The 21,872-nt window shown below is 44.0% G+C and overlaps 1 protein-coding gene across 1 annotated transcript; it reads left to right on the plus strand.

Annotated features, from left to right (window-relative positions):
* Positions 1–1,386: 1,386 nt before the first annotated feature.
* Positions 1,387–19,953, plus strand: pak6b (p21 protein (Cdc42/Rac)-activated kinase 6b). The gene is made up of 11 exons (XM_084952650.1): positions 1,387–3,463; positions 5,998–6,111; positions 7,798–7,875; positions 11,116–11,367; positions 13,730–14,287; positions 14,589–15,032; positions 15,105–15,238; positions 15,621–15,747; positions 17,538–17,663; positions 18,732–18,866; positions 19,160–19,953. The coding sequence occupies exons 4-11, from the start codon at positions 11,161–11,163 to the stop codon at positions 19,325–19,327; spliced, it is 1,899 nt and encodes a 632-aa protein (XP_084808776.1). The 5' UTR covers positions 1,387–3,463; positions 5,998–6,111; positions 7,798–7,875; positions 11,116–11,160; the 3' UTR covers positions 19,328–19,953.
* The last annotated feature ends 1,919 nt before the right edge of the window (positions 19,954–21,872 follow it).

The raw sequence follows: 21,872 nt of genomic DNA on the forward strand, positions 1-21,872 counted from the left end.
GACTCATATTGCACTGCTGGAAATAATTTATTTTGATGCATATGCTGTATGCTGTATCATAATGTCTGGTGTTTTCGTGTTTGTTGGTTTGTTTTCATTTTTTTATTTTTTATTTTGCGAGTTGGTTATTAGATGCTGCTCCAGCCAGCCAGAGAATCCCCCGCCGCCCCGCCCTCTCCTCCCTGTGCCGCAAGCAGCAGGCGCACCTTACAAACGGAGGGCGCCCTTAATCCCAGTAAATGGGCAATAGAAAACCGATCAGTGCCTATGCCATTCCCAAAATGCGTTGTCATTTTTTTAAAAATGTATTGATAGCAATGTTGAATATTATTACACAGGAAAAAAACAACTACACGTAAAATAATCACACCGTGAGGCCTCTGCCTTTGTAAATGGAGGGACAGTAACTGCATGTGTATATGTAAACGTGTAAAACCTGAAGATAGCCAGATTAACAGTAACAGTATTTTGTCTCTATCTGCCATTCTGCAATTCACCTCATGTAAACGATAACGTGGCGCACAGCGTGACGTGAAAAAGGCACATACCTTTGACATTGCGTGACGAACTCTGTATTCCTCGTCCACACGTAAACGCAAAAAAGGAGTTTAAAAAAATCTCCGTTTTCGGTGATTCGAAACGCCGTTTACGTGTGGACGAGACAGCTGTGTTTTCAAAAATACCCGTGTAGGTGCTGACGTAGCCTAAAAGAGTTAGTAGTTTATTTTATTACTACCTGTAACTTATTGCAGATCACTTGTATTTGCTTAATTGTTTACTAAATGTTTGAGGTGTGAAATAAACCGCAATGGAGCAAAATATGGGTATGTGTTTGTGCGTGTGCGTGTGCGCGCGCGCGCGCGAGAAGGGGGCGGGGGGCACGAACATTTTTTCTTGTAAAACAAAGGGGGGCCTAGCAAAAAAAGTTTGGGAACCACTGCTCTAGCACATCATTACATGAAGGAACCTTTTAAATACGAGCATGCTCATGCTCACTAGTGATATCCGATGGCAGTTGTTGGACTGCTGTGATGTTATTTCCTTTGTAGACACACTCCCTGCTGTGGAGGAGCACAGTCGTCTGCAGCTGGATACCACATCTGGCCTTTATCATCATAAGTGTCGATCCAGTCTTTAGAAAATGCGACTCAGGCACCATTGAGCCAAGAACAAAAATGTCTGGGGCTAATGAGAAGGCTTTAATAATATTTAATAATAACTGAGCCTTTTCAGCAGTGACTGTACATAATATGTCCTCGTCAAGGTGAGCTTGCACATACAAACACACTTGAATCTGGACCTCTGTGGGGACACAAACGAGCCTTCAGATTATGGGACCCAGTCTAAACCCAGCTTAACCTTGACTTCTGTTTATTTTTTTGCTTTACCTGCTTCAGGTGGACAGTTGCTCCACCCCCTGGGACTCGAGTGCCTCCAGTCTCTGATCAGCTGCTTCCTGTTTCTGGACGGCTGCACCACTGTCTAAACCACTCCACCTGATTACCCGTTCGCTGTGAGTCATTTCCTGTTCAGTCCTCTGATATAATTAAATTCTCAGCATCCTGGCAGTGACTGTGTGTGGACGTGTATGTGTGACAGGAGGTGGCAGAGTGTGCTTCCTGTGAGCTGTCAGTCAAGCACAAAGGCGTCAGCCTGCTGCAGCTTGTGTTGCAGCTGCACTCCTGCAGGGTGGTGCACACAGCGCTGCAGCCAAACATTCTTACCTGCTGTCACAGGTATTTAACCAGACAAGTAGGGCAGGGGGGCGGGGTTGCACACCTGAGGCCTAACTGCTCCTGCAGAGGCCTGCATGTGTCCAACTCGGTGTTCCCAGTGAACTGGTCATCTTTGGTCGACCTGGAGCTCCAGCAGGAGATCAGGATAGTGCAGCTCAAGACTCCGTCAGTCTGGGTCTCCTGGAGCCGACTGCACCCCCACAGCTGGTACACACAACTGTCTTTTCAGCAAAGAACCCACCTCCATTGCTGGGCTGTCAGTGTGCTACCATCTCACCTGTCTGTACCTTCCAGGTGGATATGGTGGGCATGGCTGAAAGTGTCCACCTCTTACTGACTAAGAGCAGGATGAAGCTGGCAAAGGACGCTGAAGGCTGGATGGTGGAGCGTTTCAGAGGAGATGAGGCCAGGTGCTCACACAGGTTGATTAAAGCTTGATTCATCTTAATCCTGAGCTGAAGTTTAAGTACAGCTGTCTGCTTACTACAGTGATATATACACCCGAATGTGGAGGAGGCTTTTCCATTTGTTGCTGAATGCTGGCAGCCGCTCCTGTCGGAGCTGAAGGGGGAGCTGTCCGCTCTTTACTGCTGAAACTTTAACTCCTCCTCCCGCCCACCCATCTACCTGCTATTTTATTTCTAACTTAATAAAGAGGCTTTTTATGTCATTTTCCACTGTCTGCCTCATGTTTGTGCTCCATTATCAAAAACGATGGAAATCAAAATCAACCTTGACCATCAGAGGGCGCTGTGTCCTTCTGGAGCACATTCTCTGGTTAATCCGGGTTAACTGCGATGGCATACCGGACCAGTGGAGACGAGACACCCACATCTGAGTCTTCTTCCACAAACTTTCATGTCAAAGAAAGATTTTCGAAGAGCATGCGGTGAAAAGAGCTTCTACCGTTTCGTGACGTGATGATTGCAGAAGTTTGAATTTCTTTGAACCTTGGAAAATAAAAGTTATGCTACTGTGAATATATTAATCTCAGGTGTTTTTAACCTTTGACCCTCACCCTTCACCTTAGTTTAACAAAGAATAAAATATTAGACTATTGTAAAACAAATCAGCAGGTACACCAGGTGATTTTGGTGTCACGTGACTGAGTTGAACTAAGAAGGCGAAACCCCAGTGTAGTTGGCACACAGTGTGAATTAAATCTTGTTAAAAGCACAGTGAACTGGCTTTACTGGACCCCAAACTGGTTCCTTTAGCGGTTTAAGTGTGAGAAGCAGAGTTCAGAGTGAACAGAGTGTGGCGGTTTGAGTCACGTCCTCCCCCGCCTCAGGGCACGGCGATGCGTGCTGCAGCCTGCATGCTGACACAGACCTTGCCTCCCCTTTGTCTCCTCTGCTGCTTTCATGGACTCGTTGCTGTCTCAAAGCCACTTTTGATGGTTCTCTTCCAAAAGAAGTCACATGATCACCTGTGCAGTCAGAGACGGTCGGATGACCTCAGAGGTCATCTGTGCGCTCTGCTTTTATTCACACATCAACTGATATGTTTTCACTTTGCTGCTGTGTTTCGTGTCAATAAAGCTTCTTCGAATATGAAAGACTCAAACTCCTCCCCCTCCACCTGAAACCAGCTGAGACAAGGACGAGTGAGGTGGGGGAGGGAGGAAGACAGGGTAGGAGGAGAAAGAAGAGGAGCAGCAGAGAGAGAGAGTCAGTCCAAGGAGGAGAACAACAGCAGGAACCGACTCACCTGGACTTCGCAGCCAGGTGAGCATGTGTGTGTTTTGAGTTAAATTAACTGATTCTCTACAGGCCGCATTGTCTCTTTCTAGATAACTGCGTCTGTAAAATACCAGCACTGTGGCTTTAAAGTTCTACAGTTCTTTACAGAACCCGGTTCTTAAGCTTGCATGAGGACCTTTACCTTAACTGTGAATAACATGTTGGTATCAGCAGTCTGATTATGTATAAATATTCTATTTCTGTAAATGATCCAGGTTTGGGTTCTCAGTAGAACTCTTATGAGACAGAAACAGGAGGAGAACCCTCGCAAAGGTTCCTCATGGTACTATAACCCCCTGTGGTTCCGAGTGATTCTGTGTTCATATAAAAGTGTTCTTTATAGAACCTTGCAAAGAAACCTGCAGAAAGAATAACTCTGCAGAGACAGTTCAGGTTGAAAGGGTTCCACTCTAAAACTTTTACCTAAGAACAACCTTCACGCGACTCTGGGTTCTGTTTTGTTCTGCAGAGGCTCAGTCTGCTGGTTTGTCTTTATTCAGTCCTTATGCAGCTTTAAAGACTCAGAACACACATGTTAAATCAGACAATATTTGAATGGAGTTTGGTTGTAGCAAAGAAAAAATTCTGTTTAAAATTTGGCCTCACACCTGACTCTGTGTGTGTGTGTGTGTCTGGTGGGGTAAACTGATCTTCATGAATGGTGGTTTGGTGTGGAAGTGTAACTGACCTGGGAACACCTGCGTGTGTCCCTGATGGTACACTTCCGACTCTGACTTAAAAAAACACATTAACACACACGGCCAATGAAGAACCATCAGTTAACCCAGAAGCCAGAGGGGTTTGAACCTGGACCTTCATATTGTGAGGCAACCATGCTAACAGCTATAGTGTTTGGTTGCTCTCTGTTGTTGCTGAGGAGCTTCAGAGGTGAGTGGGTGTGAATCAGTGGAGATGTGTCGTAGACTGATGTCTCAGTGTTTTCCTCCTGCTTTCACTGCAGACTTTGCCATATCCAGGCTTTTACACTTGGAGACACACAACCACTCAAGCCTGTGGGCAATCTAGAGTCACCAGTTAACCTAACCCCACTTACAGCATGTGTTTGGACTGTGGGATGAAGCTGCTGTGAGGCCACAATGCTGACCACACAAAAGTAAAGAATCTAAAATAAAATACAAGAAAATAATGACAGTTATTAAAAAAAGCTGAGTAGGATATATATTTTTTAAAGATGTCCAAAAAGTGTTCAAAACCAGCAACAGACTGTTTACAGAAACTGGAAACACTGCAGGGATGTAAACAGCTTACCGTGTTTGTTGGGAGCAGTGATGGTTATAAAGTATTGAAACAAGTGCAAAAATACAGCTCATAAGGTGGAAACTGAGTTTCACGTTTTTAATGACCCTGAAAGTGAATCTGTACTGTGAGCCGTTTCATCCTGCAGCTCTGTGTCAGCTTGGTGAGGATCTTCAGGAAGAGTTCCTCAGGCTTCTTCTTTGGATGTTTCTGCCTTTTGTTCTCGGTCAGAATGATCTCACACTGCTTCAGTTATGGTGAGGTCCGGCTCTGTTAGAGTTCTGGTAGAGTTTAATGAACTGCAGTGTTTTTGGATCACTCCTATGCTGAAACAGGAAACTGCTGTCAGTCAGATGTTTCCAGATTTTCCTGCATGGTGGATCATCAGTTTATCAAAGATCTCCAACACCACTGACTGACCTGCAGCTGAAACTATGACAGAGCCTCCACCGTGTCACAGATGGCTGCAGACTCTGTGAAAATGGTCAGGTACAAGGACTGAACATGAGTGAAAAAGCAGCCAAAGTCCAAAGAAAAACTTTGAAAGACTCAGAAGGCTGCAGGATTCTTGCTCATGAGCACTAAAACGTCAAGGAAGCCAAAAAAGCAAAATATGAAGAAATGAGGGGCATGTCGACTTCTGCACAGTACAATAGTCAGTGCAGTTTAACTTTCCTTCATTCCAAATGGTAAAGGTTTATATCGTTTTGTTTGAGCTTATCATTTTTATGGTGCTCTTTAGATTTAATCTTCTTTATTTTGCCTTTGTTTTATATTTAATTTTTTATTACTGTTTTTATAAATTTGTATGCTACATTTTATTTTCATTAAGGTTTTTCTGTTAATTTTATATTTTTGTTTTTATTTATTTATTTTTTCTTTTCTTTATATTCAATTTTATATACATAACATTATTTTTTATTGTATTTTCGGTGTAGTTTAATTTCACTTTTTATGATTTGTTTGTTTTTTTTTTAATTATAGTTTTTAAGTTTTAAAGAAATTTTATTTCATTGTTTTAGTTTACTTGAAATGTTTTCTTAAATGTGTAAAACTTTTAATTTAACATTTTAATAATTTTTCTTTAGTTTGTTTTTATTTTTATTTATTTTAATTTCATAAATGAGTTGTGAACATTAACATATACAAATTATACTTTTTAAAGAAGTCGGTAGCATTAAAGTTGTGCTCGAACATGCCTACATGGCTATGTGTAACTGGGTCACCTGACTTCTTGCTGTGATCTCTCATTGTTCCTGCAGCCACTGGGGGGCGCTGTCTCTGGTAAGCCTGCCTGTGCATGGGGATGAGTGCAGTTCCAGTCAGACGAGGAGCCGTGGCGGAACTGTCTGGTCATGTAGAGACAGTTTCCTCAGGTATGTCAGCGAGCCAGCCACACCCTGAAAACACAGCTGCTAAAAACACCTGGAATCAGACCAGCACCAACAAAGGCTTCGTTCACACATCTACAAAAAAAAGTTTTCCTCCAATTCAGGTTGAGGTGTGCACACAGAGAATATCACAGGGTTCAAAGGTCACGGGGATTCCCAGAAACAGTAAAACGGTAACTGCTCAAACATCCTGGACAGTTTACGAGGCCAAAGGTGAGCAGGAAACAGTCAGCTGACTCTCACTGGAGGTAAACTCGTGAAGGAAGAAGAGATGCCGCTGAAAGCTGAAGCTGATTTTACCCATAAGACACCAGGATTCTTTAAACGCACGCATGGAGAAGCAGCAGCTGTTCAGGGTGGTGCAGAAATCAAAATGTTAATATTCATGGAGCAGTATTTACATTTCATAAATGGGATTACATCGATTGTTTTGAACCCTTTCATCAAACGCAGGATGAAAGCTTCCAGAAAGAGCACCCCCTATGGGAGAATGGCAGGTGGGTCATGACAGAGCTCCACAGTGGAATAATGGGGAGTTTATATTCTCCATTTGTATTTTGCTTACGATGTGGCGCAGACCACACAGCTCTGGAGTCACCCCTCCCTTCATTATACCTGTAGACAGTGTGTCTGTATCTCTGAGCCATCTTCAGGAAGTGTTCTCCAGACATGTTGGAGGACAAACTTCTTCTGTGGATGCTTCAGTAATGCTGAGCTCCAGGCTGGGTGGAGGCTGGTTCACTAACCTGATACAGTGACAACATCTGATTTGAGGAGTGCTCTGTTGCTATGGAAATGTTTAAATTAAATTGCAAGCTACACACACACACACACACACACACACACACACACACACACACACACACACACACACACAGGTGAAATGCTGCCCCCGGGTTAGTTTTATTGATATATCACAAATTCATAACAATAGAATCTCAGGATACTTTATATTGTAAGGTAAAGACCAATAATACAGAGAGCTCACCCCCTATGAGCAAGCAGTGGGAAAGAAAAAATCCCTTTTAACAGGAAGAAACCTCCGGCAGAACCAGGCTCAGAGACGGACGGGGGACAGGACAAAGACATGCTGTGGAAGAGAGCCAGAGATTAATAACAAGTATGATTCAGTGCAGAGAGGTCTATAAACACATAGTGAGTTAAGAAGAAACACCCAGTGCATCATGGAAATCCCCCCGCAGCCTACACCTATTGCAGCATAACTAAGGGAGGATTCAGGGTCACCTGGTCCAGCCCTAACTATATGCTTTAGCAAAAAGGAAAGTTTGAAGCCTAATCTTAAAAGTAGAGATAGTGTCTGTCTCCTGAATCCAAACTGGAAGCTGGTTCCACAGAACAGGGGCCTGAAAACTGAAGGATCTCCCTCCCATTATACTTTTAAATACTCTACTAAGCCACCTGTACAGGTTGGTAAGGCCTGTCTGTGTATGTACTGGGTCAACCATTGGCTCCACCCCTTGCCTGAAACATAAACAGCTGGAAGGTGAAAGCTGATTAACAGCTCCTCCTCCTCCTGTTTGCTGAGAGGGTGCGGAGGAGGATGTGGAGCAATCTCATCCGGTCAGTCAGAGGAGGAGAATAGATGATGATGATATTTGATGAAGAGGAGGAGCAGGCTCTGTGCCTCATCATCTCTCTTGTTCCCTTTAGGCTGAGGTGGAGTCATCTGATCAGCAGCAGACCGGACCCGGTTTTACCTGAGGTGGAGAGACACCAACTCACACACAGGTGAGACAGGTGTGTGTGTGTGTGTGTGTGTGTGTGTGTGTGTGTGTGTCTGTCTGTGTGGAGCGCTTTGCTTTCAGACCATTTGGGGACACTGTGCTCGATCCTCACTGGTGTGATGTGTGATGAAGATGAAACTGGTGACACGTTTCAGTTGTTCATCCAGGTATGATGAAGGCTGCACACACACCCTGCTTATTCTTCAATTCAAACTTTATTAACACAAATGCAAAAGAATGCATCAATGAAAACAAACGTGACATAAAATAATTTTTATAGTAGCAGAGTGTATTATTATTGCTGTTGTTTAATAATGATGATGCAATTTAACACGGTTAAACACTGAGTATGAATCCTTGTCCCCGGTTGGGCATTTACATCCATGACACATAAATATAATTACCAGTAAAATTTAAAAAACTTAAAACCACAACAGTCTAAGAACCAAATCTACAATAAACACACACTAACCAGGAAAACAGAACTACCAAAAATAAACAAAGTTAATAAAACTGCTGCTGCTCTGACTTTCAGCTGGCCATCATCACTGTGAGAGGTTTAATACGTGCCCATGCTCCGCTGTAACCAAGGTCACTGTTGAATTTCACTTCCCACAGCTCATTTAATTTAAATTCTTATTGTTTAATTTTATTTTAGTTTTTAACAGTTTTCATGCTCCATCCATCCATCATCATCCACCAATCCATCCACCCATCCAACATCATTCATCCATTCATCCACCCATCCATCCACCCACCAACCAATCCACCCATCCATCCATTCACCACCCACCAATCCATCCACCCATCCAACATCATTCATCCATTCATCCACCCATCCATCCACCCACCAACCAATCCACCCATCCATCCATCCACCCACCGACCAATCCATCTATCCATCCACCCAGCCACCTACCCATCCATCCATTCACCACCCACCCATCCATCCACCCAACTATCCACCCACCAGCCAATCCGTCCACCCATCTATCCACCAATCCATACATCCATCACCCATCCCGCAGATGGCACTCCACCTTTTCCGTGGCCACTGAGTTGGAGATGCTGATTTTCATTCCAGCATCTTCACACTGAACTGTAAACTGCCCCATAATGAGCTCGAGGTGTTAGCCTGTAGCAGAACAGACATCCTGAAGTCACCAAAGTCTCCACCTTCACCTCCATTCATTTACTGCACCGGAATTTCTATCCATTAAGTTAATTCGTTCATTAGTCTTTTTAGTTGTAGAGGGCATTCATCTGGATGAACATCTCCGAAGATCAGATCAGGTTTTGGAATAAAAACACCTGAACCAGAGCCAAGTGGGAATCTGAGTTTCACCAGTACTTCATCAGTACTTCCCCAGTACTTCATCAGTACTTCATCAGTACTTCCTGATACTTCCTGATACTTCTGTGTTGACAAATTGTCCTTTTGGCTAGGCGTTCAGTGCCGAATACCGTTTCATATTTTGTTTTGTTTTGTTGAAACGGGTCGTCCTTCATTTATATTTCAACCTAAACTCTGAAACTCTCACATTAGATCACATCTTCTTAAGATATGACAATGATGTCACCAAACAGGATTTCTATTTTCCTTCTTGTCCGAGCTGGGCTACAGGAGGATGCTTGTGTGACTGATTTTAATTCTCGTAAAATCTTTATGTTCAGTAAATTTGAGCTTGGGATTGAAAACCAGTACTAAATACTAAAAACCATAAAATCTTTTTTTTATTATTCAGTAACTTGATTGTAAAATGTTCCAGTGGACAAACACACAGAGACTTTTCTATAAGATGATTATGTCTCAGGCACAGAAGGACATTAAACTGCATCTGTCTGAATGTGCAGGTATGGTTTCTGCTGCCTCACCAGGTGATGTGGCAAAACATACATGACTGCCTAATGAGCATAGAGCTGGCAGCTGGCCAGCGACTGATGTCAAAACATCTATTTTGGTTCACAGGAAACATGTTTTGGTATTGTTTTGGTAGTAGTTAATGGTCATAACCTTGGCATGCAGGAACTAATCCACGGATCAGATTGCAGTGACACAAGAATCCAGATTAATGTTGGATTAACCTGAAAGCTGAGTCACATCAACACCAACGCTCTGATGACACAGACAGCACAGTTTCGTGTAAAACAAAAGCACAACCCTAACCTCCCAGGCCATAACTCTGGCTTTTTTTTTTTCACTTTTAGATTATAAATTACAGTCAACCAACCACTTTATTAGGTACAGCTTTCTACTTAACTGGTTGGAGCTCCTTTTTCCTTCAGAGCTGCTTTGACTCTTCATGGTTTAGATTTACAAGCTCAACAGGCACCTGGTGTGGTCTTCTGCTGCTGTAGCCCATCTGCTTCAAGGTTCAGAGATGCTATTCTGCAGTCCTTGATTGTAACGAGTGGTTATGTGACCTGTTTTCTCTGTTCCAGACCTTCTCTGTAAACTCAGAGATGGTTGGTGGGAAAATCCCAGCAGGTTGGTGGATTCTGAAACAACTACGCTATATTCAAATTGACTTAGGTCATCTTTCTTCATCATTCTGATGCTCATTGTGAATGCCAGCAGGTTGTGTTGATCGTGCCTAAATACCATGATGGTTGACGATGCATATGCACTAATAACGATCGTATGAACCCAGTGCCGTGGCTGGTGAGTGTATGCAAACTATACAGAGTCATGGGAGCAGACTTAAAAGCAGTTGTTTTGAATGTGAAGTTCAGATGGATGGTAAATGTAAAGCTTTAGTTTAGGTTTTTCTTACTAGCATGTGCTGAACATTTAAGCCTGGAACAGTTGCCCACCAAAATAAAAGCATGCTGTGTTTAGTAACGGTTACAGGAGCACTGGATTCATTCCGAACAACAAAGCCTGATTTAAAAACACAGGCTGAGCCGATAATCACAGCTCCGAGCTGGTGGCCCGTGCCGTGAGCACATCAGAAAATGTCAGTTTTTGTTGTTCTGAATAAAGTTTCAGCAAATCGAAGCTGCAGAGTGACTCAGAGTCAGTTTCAGGTCAGCGCCCTTTTACTCATGCAGCCAGGTGAGATTGTCACCTGGGCTGTTTGGTCGGTTTCTGAGAGGGAGGGTGAGGTCATGTGACTCTGCTCAGGTGACTCACCTGAGCAAGAAGAGGAGCTGTCAGTGCTCTGACTCCCTGAGTGTGAATGTTTGCAAGACGTCCATCATGTCGCCGTCTGATTACCAGTATTGTTGTTGTTGTTTCCCTCAGCTCTCACTACCCGGCTGGTGCCGCTGCCTCTACGCCTCCGTGCTGATGTTCCGGCGCAGGAAGAAGCAGCACAGGTTGGAGATCTCGGCGCCACAGGACTTCCAGCACCGCGTCCACACGTCATTTGACGTCACCTCGGGATGCTACGTGGGGCTGCCGCCGCAGTGGCAGAGCGTGATCGACACGCTGAAGAGGCCACGCCCCCTGGTGGACCCCTCCAGGATCACCAATGTTGAACTAGGACCCAAAAAGGTGGGATGGATCATTTCAATAATCTCTCAAGGCTGCTGTAAATGTAATGGACCTGTGTCTGATGATCAGGTACCAACGCCAGCACGATGACGGATCAGTCGAATGTATCGATCGCGTATTTGCGTGCGCTGGTCCAAGCGGTGCGACTCATTGAACATCAGAAAGCTGATGAAGAAGCTGATTTATTGATGAACAGCGACATTAACGACAATCACAGCTTTCTGCACAGATCAGAACAAATCTGAAGTACCTTCAGGAACTTTCCCAGAGTCTCGGGTCCTTCACTGTGACTGTGCTTCCTCGTCATGGATCACCATGTAAAAACGTCTTTACTGTATCAATACTTCCTCGGGCACCGGTTTAGCTCAGTGGGATGAGCAGGAGACCATATGCCATATGGCTGACAGCCAGCGGCATTTAAAACAAAGGAATCTGAATCTTTCAGCTGCACCACAAACACAAACTCTAAATCCCAGAATAAACTTCCTGATTCCTTCTGTCTGCAGCAGCAGTCTGAAACAAGGTGTTTAATCTTTAGTTCAATTTGATTAGTACCAACTCAAAACTCTGCAGTGCTTGGAGTTTTTTCTTCTTTAATATTGTAGCTGTAGTTTATCAGCGAGTACTCATGTATTATATACCTGTATCACCCGCATTTCACGCTAAGCTTACCTGGTAAACCAGGTCAGTCATTGTTTTTGTTCTCTGGTGGGTAAAACTTCTTGTTAAAATGATGCTGATGCATACATGAAAACATCAATACATAAACAGGTGAGCAACTGTGTACTCACCCATTTTAAAAGGTTTGAATGGTAAATGGCCTGTATTTGTATAGCGCTTTTCTAGTCCCTAAAGACCCCAAAGCGCTTTACACAACCTGTCATCCACCCATTCACGCACACATTCACACACTGGTGATGGCAAGCTACATTGCAGCCACAGCCACCCTGGGGCGCACTGACAGAGGCGAGGCTGCCGAACACTGGCGCCACCGGGCCCTCTGACCACCAACAGTAGGCAACGGGTTAAGTGTCTTGCCCAAGGACACAACGACCGAGACTGTCCAAGCTGGGGCTCGAACCGGCAACCTTCCGATTACAAGGCGAACTCCCAACTCTTGAGCCACAATCGCTTAAAGGGCAGGCTCACAACATCACTTTCTCATCTATTTATTTAGTTGATTATTAAACATTGATTTTAAATGGCATTTCATATTTTCAAACCAAAAATACTACTACTGCTACTAGTAATAATAATAGTAATAATAATAATAATAATAATAATAATATGAAAAGTTGAAAAATGCTTCAGCAGATGATTTTGGTCGAAATCATCCTTTTTTTATGTATCCAAACAATAATTTTTATTTGTTTTTCTTCTGGAGATCACCTCAGATATCTTACAGATTTAAGGGTCATGGTATTATTATTATTATTATTATTACCATTATTATTTGTACTAGTAGTAGCACTAGTAGTAGTGGCAGCAGCAGCATCAGTACTAGTAGCTGTAGTATAGTGCTCAGAGTTCAGGGATGAGTTCCCTGTCCTACCACCAAGAGAGTTTCGGATGATGTGGGAGTACCAAGAAGGTGTTTGTGTATCTGGACTGAGGAAAGAGGACGAGGAGACTAGGTGATGGAATAAGGAAGTATAGAAGGTATTCAAAAGAAGATATTAGCAAAGTAAAAGGGGGACAGTCAGAGAGATGAAGGAAGTAGGCAGATGTACAGCAAAGAGAAAAAAGAATGGGCTTATAGTGAGCTGTATGTAAGGAGGACAGAGTGAGTGAGAGCAGAAATGTGCTAACGATTGAAGACACTGCGACGAGAAAATGGAAGGAGGACTCTGAGGAGCTGATCAATGTAGAAAATGAGAGAGAGGAGGACAGATGGACAGTTAGTGAGGACCTCAGGAAGTGCAGAGGATTAGTAAGGAGGAAGCAAAGGCAGGCAAATGACGCACCTGTGCAGGTATGGGGAGGTCTAGGAGAGGGCGGTGGGTGGTGAGAGGATGATGAAAATGAAGAACAAATCTACCGGGTATGAGAACATGGTGATGTGCAGTACAGAGGGATGAAACTGATGATACCATGAAGACACAGGAACGAGGTGTCCAAGGTTAAATCGATAGGTGAACAAGCAGCAGTGTGCATTCATGCTGAGGAAGAGCTCTGCACATGTGATGTTTGCTCTGAGAGGGTCGATGGAGAAGGTCAGGTCTTTGTGGATCAGGGAAAGCAGATGATTGGCTGCTAAGAGAGGACGTGTGGTCCTGTGAGGAAGTCTGTAAGGGTAGTGCAGCAGTGTGGTGGTGCTCTGAGCCGTTGGAGTTACTTTGATTTGTTTTGGTTTCTTCTGCAGACCATCGTTCGTGGCAGCTTCATCGGCCATGGAGACTACATCAGTCATGTGATCTCTGAGTTGACTCGTATGTCGGTCAGCAGTTCCAACTCTCTGCGCCGGAGCAGTCCGTCGGCACGGAAACGTGCCCGATCGATGGGCCGGCTGGGAGAACTGGCCGAGGACGAGTCGTACCAGTACGAGGAGCTAAGTCACCGCGGCGGCAGTGTGAAAAGTGGTGGGAGCTCTACCTACTGGCAGGACCGGATACTACAGGTGCGCAGCGACAGCAGCAGCCCCAAACTGAACGGGGCCCTGCAGAGAGCCAAGTCTACCTGCCAGGTGGATTCCTCGTCTGAAACCACACCCCTTAAACTAGACAAACCTCAGAGGACAGGTGAACCAAGTGGACTGTACGCCCGCAGTGAGGGGGCGGAACTAAGAAATAGGACAGCTTCCTACACTGTGGAGACCAATAGGCACCAGGTGAGGCTAAGACCAGCTGTGGGTCACCTGCCTGACCTGCTGTTCTCATCCAGAGAAAATTCAAGAAGACCGCATTCGTCCTACGACCTCCAGGTGAGACTCAGTGTTTGGATCACTTCCACCATTTTAACAAATTCATTAGAATGAGTCTGCTGAGGACAGACCAAACCATGTGAAGCTAGACAGGCTAACATCAACACATCTGATTAGAACAAGTGTAGGAAATGGCTCGATACAAAATGCAGATATATTCGCTTAGGATAAATACAGACTATAGAAATGTAAATAGCTAGCATAGCCTGACCTGAACAGGAAGAAACCGCTAGCACAGAGTAGCATAAAAAGGGGAAACACCTGAAGCTTTAACTCAGTGTCTCTTCTTTTTCTCCATCAGCTGGCCTCACCCTCCTCCCGCCTCCTGCCCCCTCCTAACAGCACCAGCAGTCCCATCATCACAGGTAGAGCCGTATTTCAGAGGCTGCCTCGCCCATCCTCTCCCTTTAATGCTCCTATCAAATCTCCAAACTTAACAACTGAGGACAGCCCCTCCCAGCCCCACCCTCCCCCAACCGGCTCCCCAGGTCACGCAGTCGCCTCCAACGAGCAGGCGGGGTCCGATGGCGGTCCTCCAAAGGTGACCTATGAGCAGTTCAAGGGGGCACTACAGATGGTGGTGGACCCTGGCGACCCGAGGATGACTTTGGAGAACTTTGTGAAGATTGGAGAGGGGTCCACAGGCGTGGTTTGCATCGCCCGGGAAAAGTACAGCGGGAGACAGGTGGCTGTGAAGATGATGGACCTCAGGAAGCAGCAACGGCGAGAGCTGCTCTTTAATGAGGTATAGGTGTGGTGAGGTGGGTGAAGATCTACCTGTTTGCAGTTTGACTGATCTTCATTTCATATGTCTCAGGTGGTGATCATGAGGGACTACCGGCACCAGAATGTGGTGGAAATGTACCGTAGCGCTCTAGTGGAGGATGAGCTGTGGGTCATCATGGAGTACCTGCAAGGTGGCGCTCTAACCCACATCGTCAGTGAGACCAGGTGAGCTGGAAGTCTCTCAGGTGGAAGTCTGGGAGATGTTCTCTGTGTTCATGGGGTGATCGTGGCTCAAGAGTTGGCAGTTCGTCTTGTAATCGTAAGGTTGCTGGTTCGAGCCCCGGCTTCGACAGTCTCGGTCGTTGTGTCCTTGGGCAAGACACTTCACCTGTTCCCTACTGGTGGTGGTCAGAGGGCCTGGTGGCGCCAGTGTCCGGCAGCCTCGCCTCTGTCAGTGCGCCCCAGGGCAGCTGTGGCAACAATGTAGCTTGCCATCACCAGTGTGTGGATGACTGAATGTAGTGTAAAGCGCTTTGGGGTCCTTAGAGACTAAGTAAAGCGCTATACAAATACAGGCCATTTACGATGATGTTTCTGCGTGGTTCAGGTTGAACGAGGAGCAGATAGCGACAGTCTGTGAGGGGGTCCTGCAGGCACTGTCTTACCTGCACTCTCAGGGTGTGATCCACCGAGACATCAAGAGCGACTCCATCCTGCTCACCCTGGACGGCAGGGTAACACCCTTCTTCTTCTTTGTGACACATCTTTGACATTTACAGAACTTCTTAAAAATTAAACCTGGATTATCAACAGATACAGAGAATTCACACAAACTTGTGTTTATCACATAATGAGTACCCTAAACCCAGAAATGCCTAATGAGGACTATCTCTATCTTTTTAAAGTTTGACATTACAGTTAGACAAAGCTGAGTGTTTGTGAGTTTTCATTTCTAAAATATTATAAATTTTATAAATTATAAATACTAAAAAAATACTAAAATAATTAAAGACCATTTATAATCTCAAAGACAGACATGTACCAATATATGTCTGTCTTTGTCTGATTGATAAGAGGTTTCTAATCGTTTCCATTAGAGTTTGTATAACTGCCAGTACTACTTTACAGTAAAGAAAACAACTTCTGCTGGTCACCAGGATCAGGCATCTTTTTTCCAGATTATTTATGTTATTAGTTAGTCAAAACTCAAATGCCAACAAACTCAATAAACTGATCTGCAAGGCCAATAAAATGTGTTATCCAAGTTAAAATGGCCATGAAACATTATATTATAAAAGCCAGTCTAAATCATGAAGCCCTGATGTCAACTGTCACTGATGTAACTGTGAAGCTGGATTCAAGCTGGAAGTTTAAATTTTTTAGAACATGTTCAGAGTCTAAGGGTTATTTTTGTGCAGCCCCTGGCTTCAACAATGAGTTTATGATAAAAACAATGATATACTGTCCACTTTCACTCTCTGTGTTATCAGCAGTCAGTGGTTCTTTGTTGTTTGGCTAGCTGCAATGAAATAGGAAATCCACTTGTTGGTTGTCAGAGGTTGCAGAACACTTTATTAATAAGGACAGGGTGGAGGAGAACCTGTTTAAGTTACCAGACGGACAATCTGGAATCCGACACTCGTCTCGTTTCCTCTTCTGGACAGGTGTACCGCGCTGTGCAATCAGCTGACGTCAGCACAAAATTGCTGCTGACTGATTTTTAGTTTCAGTGTCCTTATTTTCCTCTGAGTTATCAGTTCTGTCACTAGTTAGCTAACATAAACTAATGTGAGTCTATTAGCTGCAACCAACCTAGTGACATCATATTCTGTACTGACAGAAGATGGCGCTAAACACATTCTAAAGTTAAACATGTATACCTTAAATTCAGCTTCACAGATAAAGTTGCATTTGGCAATGTATGAGAGCAGGGCTCAGTGGTGTACATTATACATGTGGTGTTTCATGTCCACTTAAAGGACAGTGCTGGAAAGCACCTCCCAGCCACTCCATAATGCACTGGCCAGTCACAGTAGCATCCTCAGTGAGAGACTGAGTTTACCCATAATGCACCACTGAACGACACAGGAAATCATTCCTGCCTGTGGATATCTCTGTACAACTCCTCCATCTAAAGCACCGCACACAGTCCAATACCTGCACACCTTAAATACCTGCACACCCTCTGCAGAGAAAATAACCGCCAGTATGAGGGACACCTCAACTTGAACTCTATCTATATTTAATTTTGTGTATATTAGAGTTATTTGGTAATATAATATTTTGCATTATTTCATGACCTTTAACTTGTTAGTTATGTCCTTGCTGTCTTGGAGAAACTGTGACCACATCATTTCCTCTGGGATTAATAAAGTATTCAGATCCTGATAACAGTGACTAATCAAGCCTCAGTTAGATATGACTGAAATACTGCTGAGTATCAGTCACACAAACAGCTGGAAAATGATTCTCAGAGGTTTTCTGTTAGTAAATCTATGAAATTCCTTCTTGGATCCTGCTGCAGATCAAACTGTCCGACTTTGGTTTCTGCGCTCAGATCAGCAAAGAAGTCCCAAAGAGAAAGTCTCTGGTCGGGACCCCATACTGGATGGCTCCTGAGGTGATCGCCAAAATGCCATATGGCACCGAGGTAAAGACGAGCACATGAAGGATGTTCCTGCCAAATAATTTAATGAGTCGATTAAACCGGTGGAAAAAAGCTGGATAAGTCTTAGGATAAGTCTTAGAGCTAAACAAAAGTTCAAACCTCAGTTTGAACAAGGTTAAACAAATATCACATTTATATTTACAGTAACTGATATTCACAGTTCTCAGTAACCAATCACAGTTTCACATGAAAACTAAAAAAAACATCAAATAGTTGTCATGGGCTGGGTCTGTGACCCAGTGTTTGAGTTCTTATATATATTTTGGTATTCATTTGTGCCCTAGTTTAGTTCATCTAGTTAATTTCGAGGTTGCTGTTTAGTCCTTTGTTTCTTAGTTGTTTATGTCATCTCCTCCTGTATTCAGTCTCCCTGGTCCCTGCGTCTACCTGTCATGTCTGTGTGGTTATGTTCAGTTCAGGTCACGTCTAATCCCCATGTTTCCTGTTTCACTTTGAAAGTCTGTGTCTAATGTCAGTGTATGTAGTTTCACTTTCCCTGTCCTGTCATTAGGTTCATGTGTATCAGCTGTTCCCCCTCATGTGTTTCCACTTCCCTTGATCATCCCTTATGTGTATTTAGTCTCTGTGTTTCATTCAGTCTGTGTCGCGTCGTCTGTGTTCCCACCCTCCGTGTTTCCATGCCCAGTCTTTTGTATCCCCAGCCATAGCCTTACCATAGTTTGTTCCCAGTTTAGGTTTCTGTTTAGTTACTGCTCTTGTGCTGCCCTCATTCTTGTTTGTTTCTTTCGTGATCATCAGCCACAATAAAAGGCTCACTTTTGTTTAAGTTCACTCCCGTATCCTCACTTGTGTTCGCACCTGGGTCCACCACACACATCTCCGCACGGTCTGTGTCCACAAACCGTGACAATAGTTACGTTTCTAGGTCTTATTTCAAATTAAAATGGTAAAAAAATGGCCTGTATTTGTATAGCGCTTTACTTAGTCCCTATGGACCCCAAAGCACTTTACACTACATTCAGTCATCCACCCATTCACACGCACAAATTAAAAGCATGCCTTTGAGGTCTGACCATTTCCTGTTTTCAGGTGGACATCTGGTCTCTGGGAATCATGGTGGTGGAGATGGTTGATGGAGAGCCACCATACTTCAGTGACACGCCCATCACTGCAATGAAGAAGCTGCGAGACGAAGCAGCGCCAAGCGTCAAGAACGTCCAGCGGGTCAGACACACACACACTTAGTTTTATTTTTATATGGAGTGAGGACCCGAGGCCTGAACATGCTTTGAGGACCAACAGACATACATATAAGGGTCCTTCTAAATTTTATGTCACATCTTCGTTCTCATGTAAGTTAAATCTGAAAACACAAAATCAGATTTTTTCTGAACATCAGTTACTAAAATGCTAATATGCTGGTTGTGGGTCGTGGGCCCAGATTAGTTGTAGCATTTGATGATGATGTAATCATTCATCCTGACAGTCGCTGATGATGTCACTGTGTTTGTCTCCAGGTGTCTCCTGTGTTGAAGGACTTCCTGGGCTGCATGTTGACCCGCGACACGCTGCAGAGGAGCAGCGCCGCCGACCTGCTGGAGCACCCATTCATGCTGCAGGCCGGCTCACCACGCTGCCTCGTTCCTCTGGTGGAGCAGTACCGCAAACGCATGTCACTCTGCTGAACACCCGAGACCCATCTGAAGAGGCTCGCCCGAACCCAACCCTGATTCCTCCGAAGACATCTGAGACTCAGCTGGGAGACTCTTATTGTGGCTCGGTTGCGCATCAGCTCATCTCTGATTGGCCAGACTTGCTGAACAGCTGTTGGTGCTACTCTGGGGCGAGTGTTTTTTAAAATGGAGAATTTAAACTTTAGAACATTTCAGGCTCCTTCATGTTTTCAAAGATCCTAGTTTATACAGCATTTCAGTAATTTTACAGCTGACGTCAAACCTTTAAATCACAGATCAATAATAATGATCAGCTCAGAGCTGTGGGTGCAGAACAGCTTCAAACAAACAAGTGAAAACAGACACGTTCATTTCAGCAGAGCCGGAGATGATCCTCTGGCTTCAAGAAGTTTCTCTCTGTATCAGAGCCAATAAACAACCAATAAATTGATCAATGCTGCTCAGCAGAGATCAGCAGAGGGTCAGCTCTAGATTTAAAGCTCTTCATCTGGAAAAAGTTTTACCCCGTGATGATGATGATGATGAGCTCTTCCTCCCGTTGATCGGTTTATTTTGAAGCTTTGCACAGTTTCAATGTGACTTTGCACAAAAGATGCAGATTAAATTTTTTTATTTAACCTTTTTGTCTTTTCCCGTTTGTCTCTTTGTTGAGTCCTATAAATATTTTTATTGAAGCTAAAACGGATCCTGACACAGAGAAAACGCCATCGCAGCCAAATGTCCGGTTACTCCCTCACAAAGTCCAAACTTGACCTGTTACTGATGTTACCTCTTCAGGTGGAAAATCTGGATTTCTAAATTTAAAACGGGGACATGACACGCATGTTAATCCAGTTACGTTAAAACATCATAACACGAATCAAAATGAGAAATTACAAAGATTGTTGCTTTAATTAAAAAAATAACAGCTCATCACTCTGTTTTGCTTTGAGTGGTTTCATTCAGCTTTTTTATTACTAAAAAAGAAATAAAGTCCAAGATTTTTTTTTAAACAACAGGCAAACGGCCACAGAGTCCTGAAATACTTCCCAGTAGCTCAAGCCTGGTGCCCTGCTCTCAGGGTTAAAAACCTTTTGACGTGCTCCTCATGAGGGAATAAGAGATGTCGGAGCCACTCGCTTACTCAGTGATTAGCTCCTATTCCAAAGACAAAAGTCTGCACTGATTGATTTACAGGTGTGTGTCTGAGCTCAGAGACCTGCAGGACCCCAACCAGCTCTGAGAGAACGGAATCAGCCTATCAGATCATCCACGTGTGTGTGTGTGTGTGTGTATCACGCTGCTTTCTTCACTTCAACTGTTTCTTTTTAAATTCTGGTTGTTTCCTTTTGTTGACACTAACTTTAATATATTTCATGAAGCCAGTTTAATATCTTCATACTTTCAGGTGTGTGCAGGTGTGGTATACACAGGTAATCACAGGTAGAAGATGATCCTGGTCTCTAAATGCAGGTTCTGGTTTCTGTTCCTCGGATTTAGTCTTGGGTGTAAAATGCAGTTTTGAACATTCGCGTGCAAATCTGCTGCACTGATGATGTTCTCAGAGATGCTGAATCATAATTAAAAGGCCTCCCCCTTTACAGACTATGTGGTAAGTTCTGTACCTAAAACTAAAAATCAGAGTCTTTGGAGTTTAACGTTTTATCACTTTTAGACAAATAAAAGTTAGAAATGTTCAGATTTGATTAAAAGCATCCAAAGTTTATATGCTCAGTGGCTCAAAGCGGTTTTAACTGGCTTCATTTTTCAGCACTGGGTTTTTCAGCACAACAAACTGTTTTCATTTTTATTCTTCCTCTTTCAGCTGAAATTGTGGATTTAAACATCATGAACGCTGCTCAGAGTCTCAGTGTTCCAGTTTCACCTACACACATACATTCAAACAACCTTTGTAAAACATTTAAAGCCCTTATCTCTTCCTCCAGTGTGAGTGTTGTCCTTTACAACCCTCCGTAGCTCTGAAACAAACTCAGTTTCAGGACCTCACTTTGGGAAAAACAAGTCGGATATGATTCCTGTTGGGTTTCCTCTGGTTCAGAAGTTTCAGAAGGATTATTAATCTGTTCATTTTAAAGATCACTGAGGTTCAGAGCGAGTCCTCGTGCTGCTGCCAGCCGGCCGTTCGTCCTCATGCTGCAGATAAAAACTGATTCCAGAGTCTTGGGTTTCTATTTGGAGGCAGAGGAGCCTCGACTGCCACAGATAAAGAGACGCAGACACTCGAGCCCATCACAGCTCGCCTGCCTATCACAGATTAACGCGACCCGAGTCCAGAGGTTAAAGCAGCTGAAGGACTTGGGCTCATGCAGTTCATGTTCAGTCACACTGAAGTTGCGTTTCTCAGTTTCACTCTCAGCTCTGATTGCTGCTGTTCAGGAAACACGAAGACTTTTGTAATTATTCGGTGTGTCACACTAACAGCATTGAGGCGATGTTCAGATCTTTAAGCTGCTCTGAATGGACACATTACAGTCCCATCATAATCCCTGCAAAGCATAATGGGAAATGTGGGCTAAGTGGACCTATATGAGCTCAG

Source organism: Perissodus microlepis, chromosome 15, assembly GCF_051167445.1.
Source record: "Perissodus microlepis isolate ML-2025 ecotype Zambia chromosome 15, ASM5116744v1, whole genome shotgun sequence".
NCBI classification, from domain to species: domain Eukaryota; kingdom Metazoa; phylum Chordata; class Actinopteri; order Cichliformes; family Cichlidae; genus Perissodus; species Perissodus microlepis.

What these genes read in the sequence shown, in the direction of transcription:
- pak6b (XM_084952650.1), top strand. Translation starts at nt 11,161, where the DNA reads ATGTTCCGGCGCAGGAAGAAGCAGCACAGGTTGGAGATCTCGGCGCCA. An exon ending in TGCTCACCCTGGACGGCAGG is followed by an intron (nt 15,748 to 17,537) that starts GTAACACCCTTC and finishes ATCCTGCTGCAG; the next exon opens with ATCAAACTGTCCGACTTTGG. An exon ending in AAATGCCATATGGCACCGAG is followed by an intron (nt 17,664 to 18,731) that starts GTAAAGACGAGC and finishes TCCTGTTTTCAG; the next exon opens with GTGGACATCTGGTCTCTGGG.